This window comes from Eschrichtius robustus, chromosome 11 (assembly GCF_028021215.1).
Source record: "Eschrichtius robustus isolate mEscRob2 chromosome 11, mEscRob2.pri, whole genome shotgun sequence".
Taxonomy (NCBI): Eukaryota; Metazoa; Chordata; class Mammalia; order Artiodactyla; family Eschrichtiidae; genus Eschrichtius; species Eschrichtius robustus.
This window is the reverse complement of record NC_090834.1, coordinates 69,988,418-70,008,575: the sequence shown is the minus strand read 5'-3', so window position 1 is coordinate 70,008,575 and position 20,158 is coordinate 69,988,418. Positions and strand designations below refer to the sequence as shown.

General features: G+C 45.3%; 1 protein-coding gene across 1 annotated transcript in view; it reads right to left on the bottom strand.

The window, feature by feature from the left end:
- Positions 1-8,866, bottom strand: part of PARVA (parvin alpha) — a 179,390-nt gene extending 170,524 nt beyond the window's left edge. Inside the window, exons 1-2 of the mRNA XM_068554593.1 lie at positions 8,746-8,866; positions 8,334-8,556 (exon numbers count right to left, since the gene is read on the bottom strand). Coding sequence (XP_068410694.1) covers positions 8,334-8,469 — 136 coding nt within the window. The 5' untranslated portion in view covers positions 8,470-8,556; positions 8,746-8,866. The remainder of the gene's footprint in view (positions 1-8,333; positions 8,557-8,745) is intronic.
- Between the last annotated feature and the right edge of the window lie 11,292 nt (positions 8,867-20,158).

The window sequence follows — 20,158 nt, the reverse complement described above, 5'->3', positions numbered from 1 at the left end:
ACACGTGTAAAGGTGAAAACACGTGAAAGAACACGATGTGTTTGGGGAATGAAGAGCAGTTTCGTATAGCTAAAATGGAGGCTTCTTGAAGGGATATAACGGAGACTAGACCAAAAGGGCAGACCACGGACTTAACACCACGCTAAGAAGTTTGTTGGGGAGATGTTATCTTGGTGCTTAAAAAAACCACATATCGGCAAAAGGATGAAGGGTGGGTTGAACAAAAAAGGACCAGAGCTAGGGAGACTAGTGGGGTGGATACGGCAATACTTCAGGTGGAAAATAAAGATGCTAAAGTTTAATGAAATAAGCAATTCCGAAGAAGAGAAAGAGCACTCATGAGGCCGGAATTAAGGCAGCAATATTTAGATGGCAGAATTAGCAGGACTTCATGAGAGATGATTGGCTGTGGGGGTGAAACAGAGCAGGGGTGGGCGAACTACTGCCCACGGCCATATCCAGCCTCCATCCATTTTTGCACAGCCCCAGTACTACTAGGAACGGTTTTCATATTTTACAAGTGACTGAAAAAGAACAAAAGGAAAAGAATATTTTGTGACATATTAAAATTATGTGAAATTCCAACTTCAGTGTCCATAAGTACAGTTTTATTGGAACACAGCCACACTGGTTCATCTACCTATCATCTGTGGCCTCAAGGGCGGAGCTGTGTAGAGGCCAGAGGGCCAGCAAAGTCTAAAATATTTACTATCTGCCTCTTCGAAAAAAGTTGCTGACCTCTGAAACAGAGGACGACTGCAACATTTCCGCCTTAGGCAGCTGGTGGGATGGTGGAAGAGGAGAAGCAGATTTGGGCAAGTGGGACAAATAATAATTCCATTACAGGCATGCCGAATCTGAGGATCCCGTGACACATCCAGGAGACAGTGGAAAGATGTGTCTGGATACAAGATCTGGATTTGAGATGTGGATTGGGGAACCACAAATGGGCAGGTGGCCCTTGAAGCCATGGGAGTAAGTGAGATAATCCATGGAGAGGAAAACAGAATGAGAGGGCAAAGCAAGTGAAGTCAGGACCCCGGGAAATGCTGCTGAGAGGTAAACAAATAATAGAAGCTCGAGAAGGAGTCCAAAAAAAATAAAGACACAGGGAACAATTCAGTGTGGATAAGATCAAGGGAGAAGAGAATTTTAAGGAAAAGAAAAAGTTGAGGGACTTCCCTGGTGGCACAGTGGTTAAGAATCCGCCTGCCAATGCAGGGAACATGGGTTCGATCCCTGGTCTGGGAAGATCCCACATGCCGCGGAGCAACTAAGCCCGTGCATCACAACTACTGAGCCTGCGCTCTAGAGGCCTTGAGCCACAACTACTGAGCCCGCACGCCTACAGCCCGTGCTCCGCAGCAAAGAGAAGCCACCGCAATGAGAAGCCCGTGCACCACAACGAAGAGTAGCCCCCCGCTCGCCACAACTAGAGAAAGCCCACGCGCAGCAATGAAGACGCAACACAGTCAAAAATAAATAAATAAATAGATAAATAAATTTATCTATTTATTTATTTATAAAAAGAAAAAGTTGAATAATACGAACGCCACCAAGAGCCCAAGTGGAGTGAGGACTGAAGAGGAGACTGGATTCTGGAGACTTCGGCCAGTGAAGGGTAAATCTTGGGAACAGAATAAATTCTTCAATCGACTTCCAGGAGTCCTCTCCCAGTTCCCCTCCTATCACACTGGTCACTCCTTTCCAGCCTCTCTCGCTGGTTCCTCCTCATCTCCCAACTTCTAAATGTTGGAAAGTCCATGGACCTCTTCTACGTCCTATACTCCTTCCTTGATGATCTCATTCAGTCTCATGGCTTTAAATACACCTACATACAGAGGTGTCTCCAGCCCAGAACCCTCCCCTGAGCTAGACTCCTAGAACCAACTGCGAGCTCAATATGGCCCCTGGGAAGCCCAGGAGGCACCTCTAACTAAACAGGTCCAAAAGAGAGCCCTGCTCTTTCTCACCAAATCAGCTCTTCCTGTAGAATTCTCCAACTCAGTTAACGTCAATTCCATCTTTGGGTTTGTTCAAACCCAAACCCTGGAGTCATCTTGATTCTACTGTCTCACCTTCCATCCGATCTTTCAATAGATCCTATCCACTGTATCTTCAAACTATATCCAGAACTGAACGCTCACCCCTCCACTGCTACCGCTCAGTACCAGACCACCTCTGTCTCTCACCTGGATCATTACAGTGGCCTCCTAACTCACCTCCCTGCTTCCACCCCTGCCCCCCTCAGCCACTTACCACCATCAGAGCAAGCGTGATCATATTATTCCTCGGCACAAAACTTCCCGCGTCACTCTGAGTAAAGGCCCCAGGCTTACGATGGCCTCCAGAACACTACACAGCTGTCCCCTCACTCTAATTACCCCTGAGATCTCACCACCTTCCACAGTCGTCCTCAAGACACCAGGCCCACTCCCGCCTCAGGGTCTTTGAATCTGCCATTCCCTCTGCCTGCAGTGTTCTTCTCCAAGATACACATACTGTGCTCCCTCCCTTCCTCAGGACCTTACCCAAGTAAACCCTTCTCGGTGAGGCCTTCTCTAGACACCCTATTTAAAACTGCCAACCATCCCTCCTCCCTCACTCCACAACACTCCATTTCCCCTTTCCCTGCTTTATTTCGCTCTAGAGCACTTATCACTGCTCTAATACAATATGTACATTTTACCAATTTATCTTGTTTGTGATCTGTCTTTTCTACTAGAAGGCAAGCTCATGAAGGCAGGGATTTTTGTCTGTTTTTTCCCTGCCATATCCCAGCACCTAACACAGTGCCTGGCACATGGCAGGCAACTCAATAAATAATTGGTGAAAGAATGGGAATAGCAGATCAGCAAGTGACAAGGCGCTCGGAAAGGGGAAGCCAGTGCAGACAACTTTCCCAAGGCCTCTGGTGAGCAACTTAAGAGGAAACCAGCATCGGGAGTGTCTACAAACGGCAAAGACTCAAGCATATTTGCAGATGTTAAGGGGCTAGAGCAGCATGAAAAAGACTGGGGATATGAGAAAAAGGATATGGCTATGCCAAGTCTGGGAAGAAGTGGAAGTGAAGGGCCTCATGAGCAAGGGAAGAAAGGACCTCCTCGGAGGGGACTAAGAGAGGGAGGGAACAGGAAAGGACAGGTGTAGATACAGATGGGACTGGCAGGTGGGGGGGGGGGGGTGAAGAAAATTTGAACAAGTTCACACCTGGCACTTAATTTTCTATCTCAAGGTCTGGGGACGAGCTTGAGTGACAAGGGTTTCAACATGGCACTTTGGAAAATGAAGATGCAAGCTGATTAGGAGAGAAGGATTGCTCAGCAATGCTGAGGCTTCTGCTTACTCTAGAAACCATAAATCTATTGCAGAATTTGGGGATTTCCCCCAGTTACACTGGACAGCCAACGAGAACCAAAATGGTACACTTTGGGCACCAGACAAAATGTAAAAACTCTGAGGGATAATAAATAAGTGGTTAAAATATAGGAATAACCATTGCTGCAGGCCTAATTTAGGGTACCTTCAGCTGGGAGATACAATTCAAGATGGCATTCCTGGAAAGAGCAAGTCGTGAGGACAGATTTGGAGGAAGGCAGGTGAAAAGTGGCCCTTTGGCAAGTAGACTCTGAAAGGCTAGTCTAAGAACTACACAGCATAAATGGAGACTGGAAACCCAAAACGAGAAGATCCGCAGAGGAGAAACAAAAGCTACCTAGCTACAACTCATGAGAATGGGACCAGATATTTTTAAATGCTGAAATGTGACATCTTGGGAAACAGGATGATCTGACTTGCAAAGAAAGATCCCTAATTTCTAAAGGGACCAAAACAGTGCTACACAGGCTTCATACCGTCGTGTGAAGCTTTTTGCAGAACCTGTGGAAACTTCTTGCAGTCCATAATGAAAAGACTATTTCAAATTTTAAAGACTACTTAAAACTGAGCTGTCAATTTTAATAGCTTCCATTATTTGTGCCATGCTTTGTCTCATTTAAGCCTCACAACCTCCATGTAAGGAAGGAATTTTTATTCCCATTTTATGGATGAAAAAACAGAGGTTTCGAAGCATTGAGGAACTTGTCCTAAGTCAAAGCAATAAATAAAGAGCCAGACCAGAAATCAAACCCGAATATGTCTGGTCCCAAAGACCATGCTTTTAGCCTCTATTCTCTCTTGCCTCCCTCGTGCTATTTTTTCTTATGAAACACAGGAGTGATCATTAGTTTTACTATATTCTTATGAGACTTCCAGTCATTCTATGATATATGTTAGTAGGTATTCTTAGGAAAACATACTTTTAATATGAAATTATTGACCTAAATATTCTAACACGTATCCGACTGTGAGACACAACAGGTTTCAAGTGAATGAATGGGAGCCCTTGGGCCCAGGAGAATTCTACGCCAAAGCACTGGGGTAATTTGTGGATAGACCAACATCCATGATCTTGAGGAATCATGAAGAATGGGAGGTTCCAGAACACTAGGGGAAACATGGAAGAAGGCAGTCTCTGCAAAGCACAGAGCTGTGAGTTTATGCAGGATCCAGAGCAAGACCTCGCCTTATTTTACTGAAGAGATGGTTAGTGGTCCCTTGACAGGGAAAGCAACGATCACTGAGATCCAGCACGTGCTCGCCAAGAGCAGGTCATTTCAGACCAACCCCACTGTCTTCTTTGACTTTGCAGGACCACCCCGTGTAGCAGCAAGCGGCTATAGCTGGGTGACGGCATCCCTTTAGAAGAAGCACATGCTCTTCCATTCACCCCCTTACATCCCCTGGATTAGCTAATAGACTGAATAACAGAATCAGGACTTAACAGTTAAGTACTATAACAAGGATAAAAATAAGATCTTGCACTTGGTTTCAAAAACCCAACTGAGCCAATCCAAGATAGGGAAGGGAATGATTTAGGAGCAAAAAACATTAAAATGTCTTTGAGTAACCTGGTAACAAGCTCAGAGATAGCTGTGATGTTGCTGGCAGAATAAAGAAAAGCAGCCTCAGCTGCATTAATAGAATGTGGTATCTATGCTAGAACAAAGGAGGTGACAGCCCTGTCCTAATGGACCGGACTGCCACCATACTATGTTGACTTCTGGGCAGCTCACTTTGAGAGTCTGCTAGTTATTCTCCGTTTCTCAACACTCCCACTATGATCTACTCTCTGCACTGCTCTGCGCCCTAAGGGAGCTGACCCCGACTTATTGCATCACCCAGATTCCCTTGCCCTGGTGACTTCCCACTGGGTCTGGCCAATGGGAAGCACCAGCAAGAGGTTCAAGGGCCAGAAGAGAGAGAACGTGCAAGTATCTCTTGCGCCACTGTCTCCCTGCTCCATCTCCACATTTCCGACAGTGGCTGTGTCCCTCTACAGCTACAGTTCCTATCAGGCAGCCCCCCTTCCATAGCTCCAGCTCTCAGTGGGTTGCGGTTTGCTCCCCTTGCCCTTCAGGCCTAGGGGTGGTAATGGCTTCCCCTTGGTGGTAGCTCCTGGGTGTCTCAGCATCCTTCTGGGTTCTCTTCACCCTGCCCACACCTCTGTAAATAGTCCCTTCACCACATTATTTTTAAAATCCCAACTAATGTGTCCTTCTGTTTCTTGCCGGGACCCTGACTGAAACTGAAAAGATAGGATACCAGGGGGCCATGAAGCTCATCTGTGAGGATCAGCTACAGGAACAGAGGATGTTTGGACTGATCAAGGGACTCCACAAAACAGGCTGGTCCACTTGGAGAAAGTGAAGAGCCACCGTCCCACTCGTTCTCCTGGCTGCATGAACAGAATAGTAGTACATACAGAGAGACCACCTTTGAGCTCAATATAAAGTAAACTTTTCTAAAGAGTTGGCAAAGTGGGGTGAGCACTTCTGGTAGGTCATGAGCTTCAGTAATTCTGAGTTGCCCAGTCTCAAGCTGGAGAGCCCATATCGGGAACACTGTAGGAAAAAGTTACAGGGATACCTAGGAAAAGACTCTCCAACCCAGGGTTTCACAATTTGTTACCAACTACACACTACTCACACAACGGTTTTCTGAAATAAGCACACTGGGGGGAGGGCGGGGACATTTTGGGGGATATGTTTTGCTACTTCTCAATTCAATATAGAGAATAGAAGTCTAGTTCTTTGTATCAAGTTTGATAATTCTCAACACTGAGTTCTTTTTCATGCTTTAAGATAACTCAGGAACATGAAACTTATTTTACATATCATCATCACAAACTTAAAAATGTTTATTCCCAAACCACTGAAGCCTATGAAAATAAAAAAATTTTTTAACTAAGCAACTTCTACCTACACACCAGTCACTAGCCCTTTTTCCGAACTGTCACCTCATTATTCAAAATAAAAATCAGGATGCTACAAATAAATGGTGCAGACGATGTGAAGAAAAGGGAACCCTTGTCTACTGTTGGTAGGAATGTAAATTGGTGCAGCCACTTTGGAAAACAGTATGGAGGTTCCTTAAAAAACTAAAAATAGAGCTACATATGACCCAGCAATTCCACTCCAATTCAAAAAGCAATTCAAAAAGATACATGTACCCCAATGTTCATAGCAGCACTATTTACAATAGCCAAGAAGATATGGAAGCAACCCAAGTGCCTATCAATAGATGACGGGATTAATAAGATGTGGTGTAAGAGAAAAACAAATACCGTATGCTAACACATATATATGGAATCTAAAAAAAAAAAAAAAATGGTTCTGAAGAACCTAGGGGCAGGACAGGAATAAAGATGCAGACGTAGAGAATGGACTTGAGGACACGGGGAGGGGGAAGGGTAAGCTGGGACAAAGTGAGAGAGTAGCACTGACATATATACACTACCAAATGTAAAACAGATAGCTAGTGGGAAGTAGCTATATAGCACAGGGAGATCAGCTCCGTGCTTTGTGACCACCTAGAGGGGTGAGATAGGGAGGGTGGGAGAGAGATGCAGGAGGGAGGAGATATGGGGATATATGTATACATACAACCGATTCACTTTGTTATAGAGCAGAAACTAACACAACACTGTAAAGCAACTATACTCCAATAAAGATGTTTAAAAAAAACCAGAAGAAGATGTGGTGTATATATACATATACAGTGGAATGTTACTCAGCCATAAAAAAGAATGAAACACTGTCATTTGCAGCAACATGGATGGACCTAGAGAATATTAGGCTTAGTGAATTAAGCCAGACAAAGGCAAATACTATATGATATCACTTATATGTGGAATCTAAAAAATAATACAAATGAATGTATATGCAAAACAGAAACAGACTCACAGATATAGAAAACAAACTTGTGGTTATCAAAGGAAAGAGAGAAGCGGGGAGGAACAAGTTAGGGGTGTGAGACTACAGATACAAACTATTATATATAAAGTAGATAAGCAACAAGGATATACTGTATAGCACAGGGAATTATACCCGTTATCTTGTAATAATCTGCAAAAAATACTGAATCGCTATGCAGTACACCTGAAACAAACACAATATTGTAAATCAACTATACTTCAATTTAAAAAAAAAAGGATGCAAAATCTGCCCATGGGACAAAATATTTTACATGTAAACTGTCCTGGAAAAAAATAAGATCACCTCAATTCACCCTGGTGAGGAAAAGGAAATGGTTTTTGCGAGAGCCCTTAACTCTTGAGTTCACAGAAGGGTCAGAGCCCAGGACGCTACAAGTGTGTGTGTCTAATCGAGGTTTCCTCCTTGGGTGCGAGTTTATCATTTATCACAAGGCGGGACCGCTAGGACAGCCACCTCTCCACTTATTCGTTCGACAAACATTTGGTGTCGATCTACACATTAATAGAGCCCTGCTGGGCCCTGGGAACGGACGAGAGATCCAGAGGCCAAGGCTGCTACCGTACACTTCAGCAGGTCTAGGAAATGATCTGATTTCAAAGACCAATGAAGGCAAAGAGCGAGAGTGACGGCGCCCAGAAAAGTTTCAGAAGAAACTTGGAAACTGCCAGCCTTCGGCGCGGAGAAGGCGGGGACTCGGGACCCAGGGGAGGACGCCGCCTCCGGGCTGGCGGGCCCGGCCGCCTCCTCGGCCCCCGGCCCAGCGCGGGCGTCGCCTGATTCCAGGCCCGAGTCGCCACACCCGATCGCCGCGGGGCCCAGGAGGGCAGCGCCCGGGCGACCCAGAGCAGGGCTGCGACGAGGCCCGGCCCCGTGAGACATTCCCGGGCAGCGCGCGCCCGCACCGCCGCGCGCCCCCCTCCGCGACGCCGGGCACCCGCGGCGCGCTCCCGCCCTGCCCGAGGAGCCCCGGCCCCTCGGCCCCCCGCCCGGCCGCTCGCCGGCCCGGGCCGCACTCACCCTCCTTGGCTTTCTTCCGCCGGGCCAGAGTTCCTCCGAGTTTCCCCAAGAAGGAGTCATCTTTCTTCCGGGACGGGGGCGACTTGGGAGTGGGGGACTTGGGGACAGACGGCGACTTCTGCGGGGAGGTGGCCATGGCGACGAAGCGGGCAGCCGCGGGCCGGTCGGGACGCAGAGCGGGCGCCGGGCGGACGCGGCGGGCGCGGCGGGACTGAGGCTGCGGCTTTCCAAACGGAAGCGGAATTATTCCAAGCATTTGAGGCAGCTCACGCTCGCCTTTCCCTTCCCTCTCTCCCTCCCTCGCGCCGCCCTCCGCCCTGAAAGGAGCTGCGCGCTCGGGGCCCGCGCCCCGCCGCTGCCCGGAGCAGGGAGGATGCCCCAGATCTGCCCCTTGCAGGACGTGCGGCCTTACCTGTTTCGATGTGTATGACCCTCTCAGCCTGGGAGCCCTGGAGCCTGGAGGCCGCACTTGCCCCGGCTCCGCACTCAGCAGAGCTCCTCGCTCCAACCCGGGGTTCAGTGATTGCTGAACTGAACCCACCTGCTACTCTGTCTCCCGCTGATTTGGCCCGGCTGCTGGGTGAGGAGCTCGCTCCTCCCCTGCATTTCTAAGTGTAGTTATTAGGCCCGTGTCTTGTGCCCATGAAAGAGAGTGAGCCTGCTCAGGAAGAAATAGAGGGAACCAAAGTGTGTTCGGGCCCCGCCAGCTGGACACATCCAGCTGTTCCTGCACTTATCCATGGCTGTCAACCTCCTCTTCACCCCCATCCAAGAGTGAGAAGTTTGAAGTTCATGAGCACAGGCCAACACCTAGAGACATGTGTTTCTGGCAGCTCAATGGCTTGTACAAAGGAGGATCCCAAATGTAGGTGGAAACATGAATGGGAAGGTACATAGGCTCCTGTGAGAACCGCCTCCCCACCCCTCCCCCGCCCCCAACTTATCTTGCCTAAATAAAAGCGACAGAGTGACAACCAGACTCATTGGGGATTACAGGGGAGGGGCAAAAAGCCAGCATTTCAAGGACTCATGCTGGAAATGATTAAAAGGCACGTTTTACTGTGCTTGGCCACTTGAGGTTCTCACTTGGGCTCCCCTGGCTGTCTCCGGGTCTCTCTCTTTTTCTCACACACACACACTCACACTCACACAACCCCTTGGCAACTGTTTCCTCCAAGTAGCTACAGCTGATTGACCCTGAGTGATCACCTGACCCAAAGGGCCCTAATGCTTGACTGGAGAGCAGCCAATCAGATAGTCTCCATCAAGAATCTAAGCTAGAGACAGTTGTCAGAGGTCCAGCACTTAGTGATGATAATGCAGACTCAAGACTGGGGGCGTCCATTTTTAGCCACAGGCCTGCCGATGAGTAGAGAAACAAAACAGTGGAGCAACGAAGTGTGCTCAAGAAGCCTTGTGGTCTGAGTAATGAAAAGCCGTGGGAGTAGCTGCCTGGACCTAGAACCTCTTCTGAGGGCCTACCTGTAGTTCTCAGGAGGGCCAGCTGTGCTTCCTAAAGCCTTGTAATGACCCATCCACCTTTACTTGAGCCAGTCAGCCAACTAACAAGCAATGATTCCTGAGAACATAAATTTAACAAGGTGGTCAATAGATTCTCAGCAGATATGTGTTCATCTTGCCTTTGCTTAAGAGTGGTAATTTTACCTTTTTTGAAAGTTATGCTTTAGCTGTTTCCTCTTGCCTAGTAGAAAGCAGAGAACTCACAATGACTGCTAGAATTTTCACGCGGGAGATTACAATAACCACCTGCTCCCACACCACCACCCTGATAAACCTTAAAGACATGTTGAAATGTCAAAGTAGAATCCTGTTTTGATTACATCATTCATAATTCTTGTTCAGGATATTTTATACATAAGGATATGTCCAAAATCTGATCTCCACCCTCAGAACTCTTATCGGGGAATCATGAGACACACAGCTCAATAGCTGTGTGATTGAGCTGTGTGAACTTGGACAAGTTTACTCCCATTTCTGAGTCTCTGTTTCTTCATCTACAGAATGAAGTGGTGGGAGAGCATAATGGTTCTCAAACCTGATTGTGCTTCACAATCCCTTAGGGAGTTTGTTACATTCATGGGCCCATCTCTAGAAATTCTGATTCAGTACATCTGAAGTGAAACCAAGGGATAGGTATTTTTTAACAGGGATTAATTACATCAGGTGATTTTGATGTAGCTGATTCATGCACTGATGTTCGGGCGCCTAGAACCACTTCCAGCTCTAACATTCTGTGGTTCTCTATTCTTCACCAATTGCTGATCTCTGTGTGCAGGGCTTAGGTTCTAAATACGACATGGTCAAATTTATACATGGAGATCTCTTAAACTGCTCACGCATGCTTTTGCATCTACAATCCTCTTTGGTAATTTTTATGCATACTAAAGTTTGAAAATGACTGAGCAAGACTAAATGGAGGAACAAACAAAGGCTTGATTGTTGGATGCTAGCTCCCAGGAACTACCAGCAAAATAAGGTGTAGAGAAGGCAAAGCTGAGTTTACTGTACACCATGGTAAGGAGAGTCCTGCCTTGGCAGAGTCTTAGCAGCATCTTGGACTAGGGGAGAGCACAGCAGGGATATTTATAAGGTTTTGGAATCTGGTTTAAGGCAGGTCTTTCAGTGGGGGTAGTGCTTGATTAACTTTGGCTAAGGATTGTAATATACTAGGTTAGGATTGGTGGACACAAGGCAAGATTTTCAAAGAGTCTTGGAGGGTAAATAGTCTTTAATGTTATCTATTGAAAAGTTTAAGTGTTTTATGTTCATTTCAATGAGATTTTGGGGGGAAGTTCTTGAACAATAAAGTTATTTGTAACTTTCATCTTTCTATGCAAGAGTTTTTTTGAATAGTTGAAGTTATGTTGATAAAGACAGGGGACTGGTAAAGTCCCGTTAAGGTGACAGTAACCTATATGGGTATGAGTGGATTCTAAGGTCTCAGAATTATGCAGATGTCTTGTTATTCAAACTTTCCTCCCTCTTAGATAATTATCAATCTCTCTTGAAAGGCCAAGTGGAATGGATGGTGAATTATAAATCAGTGCTATTCAAAGTGTAGTCTGAAAACCAGTATTGTCTGCAAACTGCTGTTAGTCCTTGATGATCTAAATATAGAAACTAGAGTGTTTAGAAACTTTTATACAATTTAACAGTGCAATTTTATATTTATTCCTTTTTATTGTATTTTACAAAAATATTGATCTGCGATGGATTGGACCTTCACCATAGATCATTTGAAAAGCACTGTTCTAACTTGCTCTGGTTTGCTTACAGATTTTTATATACTCTCTTTTGATAGTATGCTTTTATAGTCCTTATGGATATGAATTGATTGGGTGTTTGTTCAAAGGTTAAATGACATAATATATTGGAAAGCACCTTGCGTGGGGCCTGGCACTGAAGAAGACAGAATCTAAATCTAGCTTAATCAGGGACACACACTGCAGGCTGTTCATTGATAAGATGCAAAGAAGAACCTGCGCCAGCTCCCTCTAATCTAAATTGATATTTACAATCATGGCCCCACTGACCAGCTGCCCCTCTCATGCTCGGTCATTGGTTTCATCTTACCCAGGTGTTACATGATAAGGACAGCCTCATGGGTTACATGTGTGTTGCTGTGAGACTCTGCTGACTCTCTAGGCCAGTCTCTCTTCGAAATGTATACCTAAGCAAACTGTCCTGGGAGAGAATAACTCAGATTCCAGTCCTAGCTCAGTGGCTAGATGACCTTGGACAAATATCTGCCCTTTCCGTACTTTCATTTCCATCATCAATAAAGTGACACCAAGGTAGTTCCTACTAACTGAACATCCCACTTATCTTATGATCGACAGTTTCAATCTAGGTTATACCCAACAGAATGAGTACATTTGTGTACCCATATACATGTTCTAGAAGATTCATAGCAGCACCATTCAAATGCCTGTTAACAGTTGAATTGATAGGTAAATTGGGATGGTCACACAATGTAATGTTATACAGCGATGAGAATGAACAGTTTGCAACTACAGAAGCAATAGGAATGTCCTTCACAATATAATGTTGAGTGAAAAAAAATTCAGACACAGAAGAGCATATGCTGTATCATCCTATTCATATGAAGTTCAAAAAACAGGCAAAACTAGTCTCTGATGTTAGAGTCATGGTAATGGTTAGGCTTGGGAGGGGTGGTGAGTAGAACAGGGAGGGGGGAAGGTATGAGAGAGGCTGCTGGAGCTGGTGATGCCCTGTTTCTTGATCCGGGTGCTGGTTACATGGGTGTATTTACTTTGAAAATTCATGGAGTGTTTACTTGATAATTTGAGCAATTTTCTGTAAGTATATTGTACTTCAATAAAAATTTACACACTTATCACAAAAATGACTGATTTTTTAAAATGAAGCCATGGGATTGCATGCTCTGTAGGGTCCCCTTTATGGTCTCTTTCTCCAACTCCCATGTTTAACTTATGAGCTGTTCTGATCATCTAACCCTTGAGTAAGATGAAACCGATGACCAGTGGCCCACATCACTCAAAAATCCACTCAAACTAGGGCAGTTCTTTCCCCAGACCTTCCCTTAGAGGACCATTTTTCTAGCTAAGCACGTGCAGCCCTCAGTCACCCAGCATTGTTCCTATTCTGGTCCCCTCAGCAATTTCAACAGGTAGGGCTTTGTGATTTACAAGGCAGGACCATGTCATGGCGGAGGTCTGGGATTCAAATTGCCATTCAGCAGCCAAATATCTGTATAATTTAACCTCTCTGTGCCTCAGTTTTCTCATCAAAATGAGTTCTCTCCTCATAAGGTTATTGGGACGATCAAGAGAGTTAGTATAAATAAACTACTCAGCTCAGTGCCCAGCAGATAACAAGTCTTAGTTCAATAAATATTCGTTATTAGTATCTCATTTGAGACTCATATGATATTATCGTTACCTCCATTACACAGATGAATAACTTGAAATTTGGACAGTTTAAACTTGCTTCAGATCACATAGCAAATAACCGAGAGAATAATACTATAGCCTTTAGAATCTGTTCTGCCAAAGAGTCGTAGAATCTACAGTTTTCAGCTAGGATTATAGTCCTTCAGAATAAAGACTATATTTCCCTGCTAGGTGTGAGCACATGACTAAATTTCGACGAATGAGATGTAAGCAAAAGTGTTACATGACAGCTTCTAGGAATCCTCCTAACAGTAGATGGGAATTGGATGTTCAGCTTCTCAGACCATCATACTATGCGATACAGGCCAAGCCTCCCACTGAGAACAGCTGGAAAAGCTGGACAAAATGTAAACTAAATCTGTTTGAGAGCACTGGAAAGCTGACGGAACTTACAGGGCCAAGATCTAGGAGAAGGAGGAAACCCAGAGAGGTGAGCCGGTCACCTGGGACTACTTTCCCCCTAGCGGCACCTGCCAGTTTCAGAGGCAGCAGCTGAAGAGGTTGAGCAGGGCAGTTGCCAACCTCACAAGGGTAGACAGACAAAAGTTCAGGTGGCACCAAACCGGGGGCCTCTAGTAAGGCCCCCTCGCTCTGGTTTGGGACTCCAAAAGATTTCACTCTAATAGACAAAGAGAAAAGAAAGGCATTTTCAGTTAAAAAAAAACACACACAACTGAGAAAAATTATTAATAAATAGCAGATCCAAACAAAAGGAAATACTAAAGTGGATGGCAGAAGGAAAATTGTTCCAGATGGAAGAAGAAAGAACAAATAAAAGGGTAAATATATGGGTGCAACTAAAAGAATATTAACTACATAAAATGACAATAATAATGTCTTACAGGGTTTAAAAATATATAAATCTAATTAAAATGCACAAAAGCAAAAGCATTTAAATTGGGAAGTGAGTAAATGAAGGTAAGTTCTAAGATCCAGGCATTATGTGTGAAGAAGTAAAAGTAACAATTTATACTGGACTTTGATAAATCAAGGAATCATGTTGCAACCTCTAGGGTAACCATTAAAAGAATAGTAAAAGAGTAACTACTAAGATAATGGAGAGAGAATTGGAGTCCCTGTGTTCCATTCAGACAGATTTCCTAAATTGTGTTTATATCTGTCATATTTAAGGCAACTTATCTTTTGCATTCTGTTTTATTTTGCTGTGTTCCTTTTTTGCTGTGTAGGTTAAAAACCCAGGATAGAGGTAAACTAAGCATCACAAATCAAATTAAGGTAAAATTCAAACTGGAAGAGGCTTTCACTGGGGAAAGCTTCACATTCCGCAACCGTGAATACCATATGTTATGGGTTGAATTGTGTCCCCTAAAAAAGACAGGTTGAAGTCCTAACCCCTAGAACCTTAGAATATGACATTATTTGGAAGTGGAGTCACTGCAGATGTAACTAGTTATGTTAAAATAGCATGTTAGGTCATGCTAGGTGGGCACCTAATCCAGTAAGACCAGTGTCATTAGGAGAGGATGGAATTTAGACCCTGACATGCACAGAGGAAAGATGATGTGAAGACACATGGGAGGAAGAGGCCCACTGGAATTGTGCTGTCACAGCCAAGGAATGCCTGGGGCCACCAAAAGCTGGAAGAGACCAGAAAATACCCTCCCCTAGGGGCTTGAGAGGAAGCATTGCCTGAAAGTCACCTTCATTTTGGACTTCTGGCCTCCAGAACTGTGAGAGAATAAATTTCTGTTGTTTTAAGCCACCCAGTTTGTGGTGCTTTGTTACAGCAGCCCTAGGAAACTGATATACCATCTAAGGGACAATATGGGAGGCGCCTGCAGATCATGAAGAGGGTTTTACAAAGGGTCTGGATCCCAATCAGTCATTGGAGGTTGTCTGACCACATCAAAGCAGCGGGATCAGGGGATGTGGAGAGAAGCTAGACAGAGCCTCTTGGAGACCTCTTTAATCACTGAAAGCAAGGTATGCTCACGGGATGAAAAGAATGTGTGAAATGAAATGGTTCTGGACTCAGAGCCTTAAGTGAGAATTCTTTTTGCACATCTCCCTCAGGAACTCTGGGATATTAGCAGTGGCCTTCGAAGACCAGGCTGCCAGTGGGCATGTGCTTCAGGGGTCCTACTTGTTGAGGGCAGGGGTGGGCAAGGGCTTCTCTAGGTGAGCAGGGAAGGCATTGGGCCGGGGGAAAGTTGGTGGACCTCAGCCTTGGTCTGTGACCTGCTGGACTGAGGGTGGGAATGTTTTTGAGGATCTCACAGATGATGCTATTCAAATGGCCTCTGATCCAGCCATGGCGGAATGTGTCCCAAGTTCCTAGAGACAGGTGACCTGCTTACCTATTCTTCAGGTGCCTAGGAATAAAGTGTAAACATTAGTAGGGGGATTTCCTCACCTGAGCATGATAGCTGAGCGTCACCTACATGTAGAGTTGAAGCCACTAAAATCAGTGGCTCCTACTTGAGTTATTTAGCAGAGGACTGGAGAACCCTCCAGAGAATCAGCAGCAGGGGTGAAGATTTTAAGGATAGAAAGGGGCAGTTGTCAGCCGCTTCAGACTCAGCCAGGCAAGAATACCTGGGGTTCCAGTGATTCTGTTGGTGTGGTCTGTGTCACAGGCCGCCGAGATTATTCCCAAGGTCTCCCCTACCCCTCCCAGGGCAGGTAATCGGGGGAGCAAGGCCTTCTTTGTCACGGATGTAATCCGTTGTAATCCACCTTCTTCCCACACCCACCTCCTTCCCACACCCACCTCAAGGCTTGTGTGGTCTGCAGGAGCAAGAGTCTCTGCTTTCATCGTTGCTGGGGAAGATATTAAGGCTTTTCATAGTTAAATGTTTCCTTTTAGGGAGGAAGGTTAGAAGTATTACATCTGATGGTGAGATGCAACCGAATCACCAGGGCCAGAGAGTGTCTTCAAGGTGTACTTGAAGAATCATTGGCCAAAAAGATCTGTAAGAGGCTGGGTATTTGGTCAGCAGAGGCCAACTCAGAGAGAGAGTCCCAAAAGGTAGGAGACAATGCTCTGAGAAGTGCATTTCTTGGTCTTGTTTACTGCTTACATCTCCTCTTGTGGAAACTGCCCATTCTTTTCTGTCCTGCTGAGATCTGAGGTGTTGTTTTCTGTTTCTGCTGTTGGGATTTGAACAGTTTGAGATTCACCATGGCCATCCCGACTATAAAGTTACAGGCTAGCCATTTCCATTTAAAAATTGGAGCCTATGTAGGGCAGACTCACCCTTGTAAGGAACCTGCAAGGTAGGGAGGAGGGGAGGGAGGGAGGCAGGGAGAGAGGAAGGGAGGGAGAGAGGATCAGCCCCATTTCACAGATGAAGACACTGAGGCACAATTGAGTTGTTCAATATCATCCAGTGAGCAGTGGCAGAGCTGGAATTTGAGCCCTGAGTTAGTGACTCATGCTCAGCTTACCATGTTTAGAATAATTATACTTGTTGATTTTTTCTTGAGCTATTGATTTGTTTTCAAATCACACACTTACGGTTTTGGGACTACCACACACACACAAACACACACACATACACACACACACACACACACACATTTCCCCCAGATTCTTAGGGAACCATTTTCTGTTATTCTGGGGATAGGCAGGGAGCTGAATTCTCGTGCCTCTAGTGTATTGGGAACTGCTGCCCTGTATCAGGTTATTTCAGTGTCACACAGGCCCACGAGTACTGCTTCCCAGTGACCCCTGTATTGCTCCACACCCTCCCTGCTCCTCCTCCCCACCTCTGCACACTCTCCCTGAGGACCCGCAGAAGCCACCTCACTCTCAGCTGGTTCCCAGCACACTCCCTGGTCCTTCCTCTCCCATCCCCTTGGCCCTGTGCTCTTGGCTCCCTACCCTTGGGACTGGGGATTGGATTGTATAGTGCAATTTCGGGCAAAAAGTCCCCTGGCGGGGTGGGTCCACGGCAGTGCGTCAGCAGTACCTGATCCCCCAGGATAAACAAGGTGCCTGTTCCTAGGGTATCATGGTTACTGTAAGACTTTTGTGAGCAGTGGTGGAGGTTAGGTAATTTAACTGTTTAAACGATTGTTTTTGTGTTTGAGTATATATATAGATGTAGAACAGAAGGGGAAAAAAACCATTTCAAAGTGGCAGCTTGGGCTTTTAATGCCAGATTTCCCTGAGCAGTGCTGGGCACTGGTGTATTGGGAGAGGGTGGCAATGAGAACAGATCTAGGAAAGGAAGGGAAGGAACAGGTAAGCACAAGGCACAAGTCTGGGTGGGGACACAGAGAGAGGTCATACAGCCTGGTGTCAAGGGCCTGGGCTCTAGAGGCTGACATCTGGGTCCAGCCCCAGTTTCACCACTTTGTACCTGGACTACCAGGTGAGCTCCTGGGCCTCTGTGTCTCCATCTCATCATCTCAAAATGGGGCAATGTTTATCTTAAGGATTTTGTTTTCAGGATTAAATGGAATAATGCACCTACAGAGCTTATTACAGCACCTGGCAGGTGAAGTGAGCTGCATTCACAGGATCTATTACCATTATCAGGGTCAGAGGGCTCCTCAGGGGAGCTGTGACAGCATAGGTCTTGCTTTTTTTGTTTCTAGAAAGGAGCTGGGAGAGGGAGTGAGTGTCAAATTATCAATCCTGCCCTGAAGGCTGAGGGGTGGTGAGAGTCAGCTCCCCACCAGGTCAGCTCAAGGCTGAGAGTCTGTAGCTCTGTGGGCAAGTGAGCCCCAGCATGGGCACAAGGAAAACTTGCAGAATGCCATGGAAGGTGGCTGGTCTTTCCCTTGGCATGTTAGCGCTTGTGAAACAGGAGCTCTCTTCTGCAGTTATGTTTACTTTCTGTTGACAGTCAATGTAAAAAATGAATCATTTCAAATATTCCACCAGCAGACAAAAGCTTCCAAACAATGGGGGAACTCAGTGTGAAATGATGGGGACCAGACACTTGATTCACCTGATGCAGCAATTCTGGTGAATCATGTGCTCACATTTCATGAATTTGCAATGCCGGGATTAAGAACAGAAACAAACAAATAAACCAAAAACTTCAGTCCTGAAAGAGTGTGAGTTGAAGGAAGGGGCCAGCTCCGTGCAAAGGGGAGTATTCCTGTTGCGTGAATGAAATACAAAACCGGGTTGTATCAGGTAAGAGAAATGGGAGCTGGGACAGGAGAGGCCCCCTCTCTCCCCCTCCGCAGCTCTGAGAACAGCTTTCTTTGTTGAGAGAATACACCTGAGGCAAGCCTTCTTCACTCCTCCTCCCACTCACATCCAGGTAAGTCCTGCCAGGTGCCCCAGTGGGAATAAAGCATCCACTGATAATTCACAGACTCCTACATGAAATCAAAGCTTTGCTCACGTCCTTTCACTGGAATAAAGAAATGAAACGGACGCTGCCCTCAGAGGTGCCAGACCAAACCCGCATGTTTGGATTCTTTCTACAGAAAACCATTTATTTTTGGTTCATTTCAGTATTTATAGCAGTGCACATGTAACACATTTCAATCCACGTGAATAGTTCCCAATCGTTGGAGCAAATTAATCTTTCACAAGCCACTCAGCAGTGAGGTTAGAAGACAAACAGTAGGTGAAATAGTACACGCTCCTCTGTACATGGACCTTCTTATTACAATAAACTCCTACATTTGAGCTCACTACATCCAATGACTGCCACTCTCTCCGTTCATGTGGCAGCCCCAGCTGCCCCCTGCCACCTCTGCCCTGCTGAGGGAGTTCTCTGATCAACTGCCTGGGTGAGACATGCTGCCATTTTCAGTTTGGAAGGAAAAGCCTGTAAATCTGCTTCCTGGGAAGACAGACATTGCTGAATTGTCACCTGCCTCCAGAATGCAGAAAACATCAATTTCATTGCAGCTCATCAGAGCTGGAAACACCTGCCACTTCCTTTCTCAGTTGCAATTAATATGCTGCATCTCTACATCCACGGATTCCAAGCAGCCTAACACTGCCAAAGTCCAGGTTTAAATGAAACAGTATAACCTGATATTATTTTTCACAGTTTTAGAAACATGAACTTACTTGTGTTTTTATTGCCAAAGAAGCACTACAAATAGTTGGGGAGATAAGTCTTTGTGCTTGAGATAAATGTGAGAAGAATAGGTTGATGATTATAATAAAAATCGTTCTTTATTTTTTGCTTATTTATTTGGGAGTTGTACTCGTTTATCTTTGTATTTACTTGCGGGTGGAGGAATAATGTTCTTTCTGTATCCTTACATCTAGCACAGGGCTGCTGAATCCCACAGGTATTTGGAAGACGTTTATTAAACAAATAAATAAATGAATGGTTTGGGAGAGCAAGTTTAAGAACGGTCCTCTTGGTCCAGCTTACGTAAAATTCTGAAGTTTTAATTGTGAGCCTTTTGGTTTAACTTAGAAGCTGTGTGAGACTATGAAATGTGACCTGAGGCTGGGGCTTTCTGTCTCATTCAGAGTCCTAAATGGCTCAGCCTTGATCACAAGTGTTATTTTATGGGAAAGTGAAGGCTCCGTCTGTTTTCATCATAATCCTACCCATACTGTATACACAGAAACTGTCTTCAAATGGTACAATATTTTACCTTTTGAGGGTCTTAGAACTTTCTCTATTGCAATCATTTAACATAGTTCAACAGCCACAATATTTGTATCCTTTTGGAAATGATCATTAAAATGGTTTTTAAGTACTGGGAAAACTGAAAGCCAGTGTAAGTAGAAGGCTGTTAAATATGAGGTTTATGTTTTAACTTGGCCAGATAAGACTCGCCTTAAACCACAGAACATAATCTCTGGAAGAGAGAGTGAACAAATTGCTTCTCTCATCTATCAACAGAGTACTGGGGCCAAGAACCACCTTCTTTCTTGGCCCTCTTGGGAGAATCTTTCTTTGAAACCAAAATAGAATT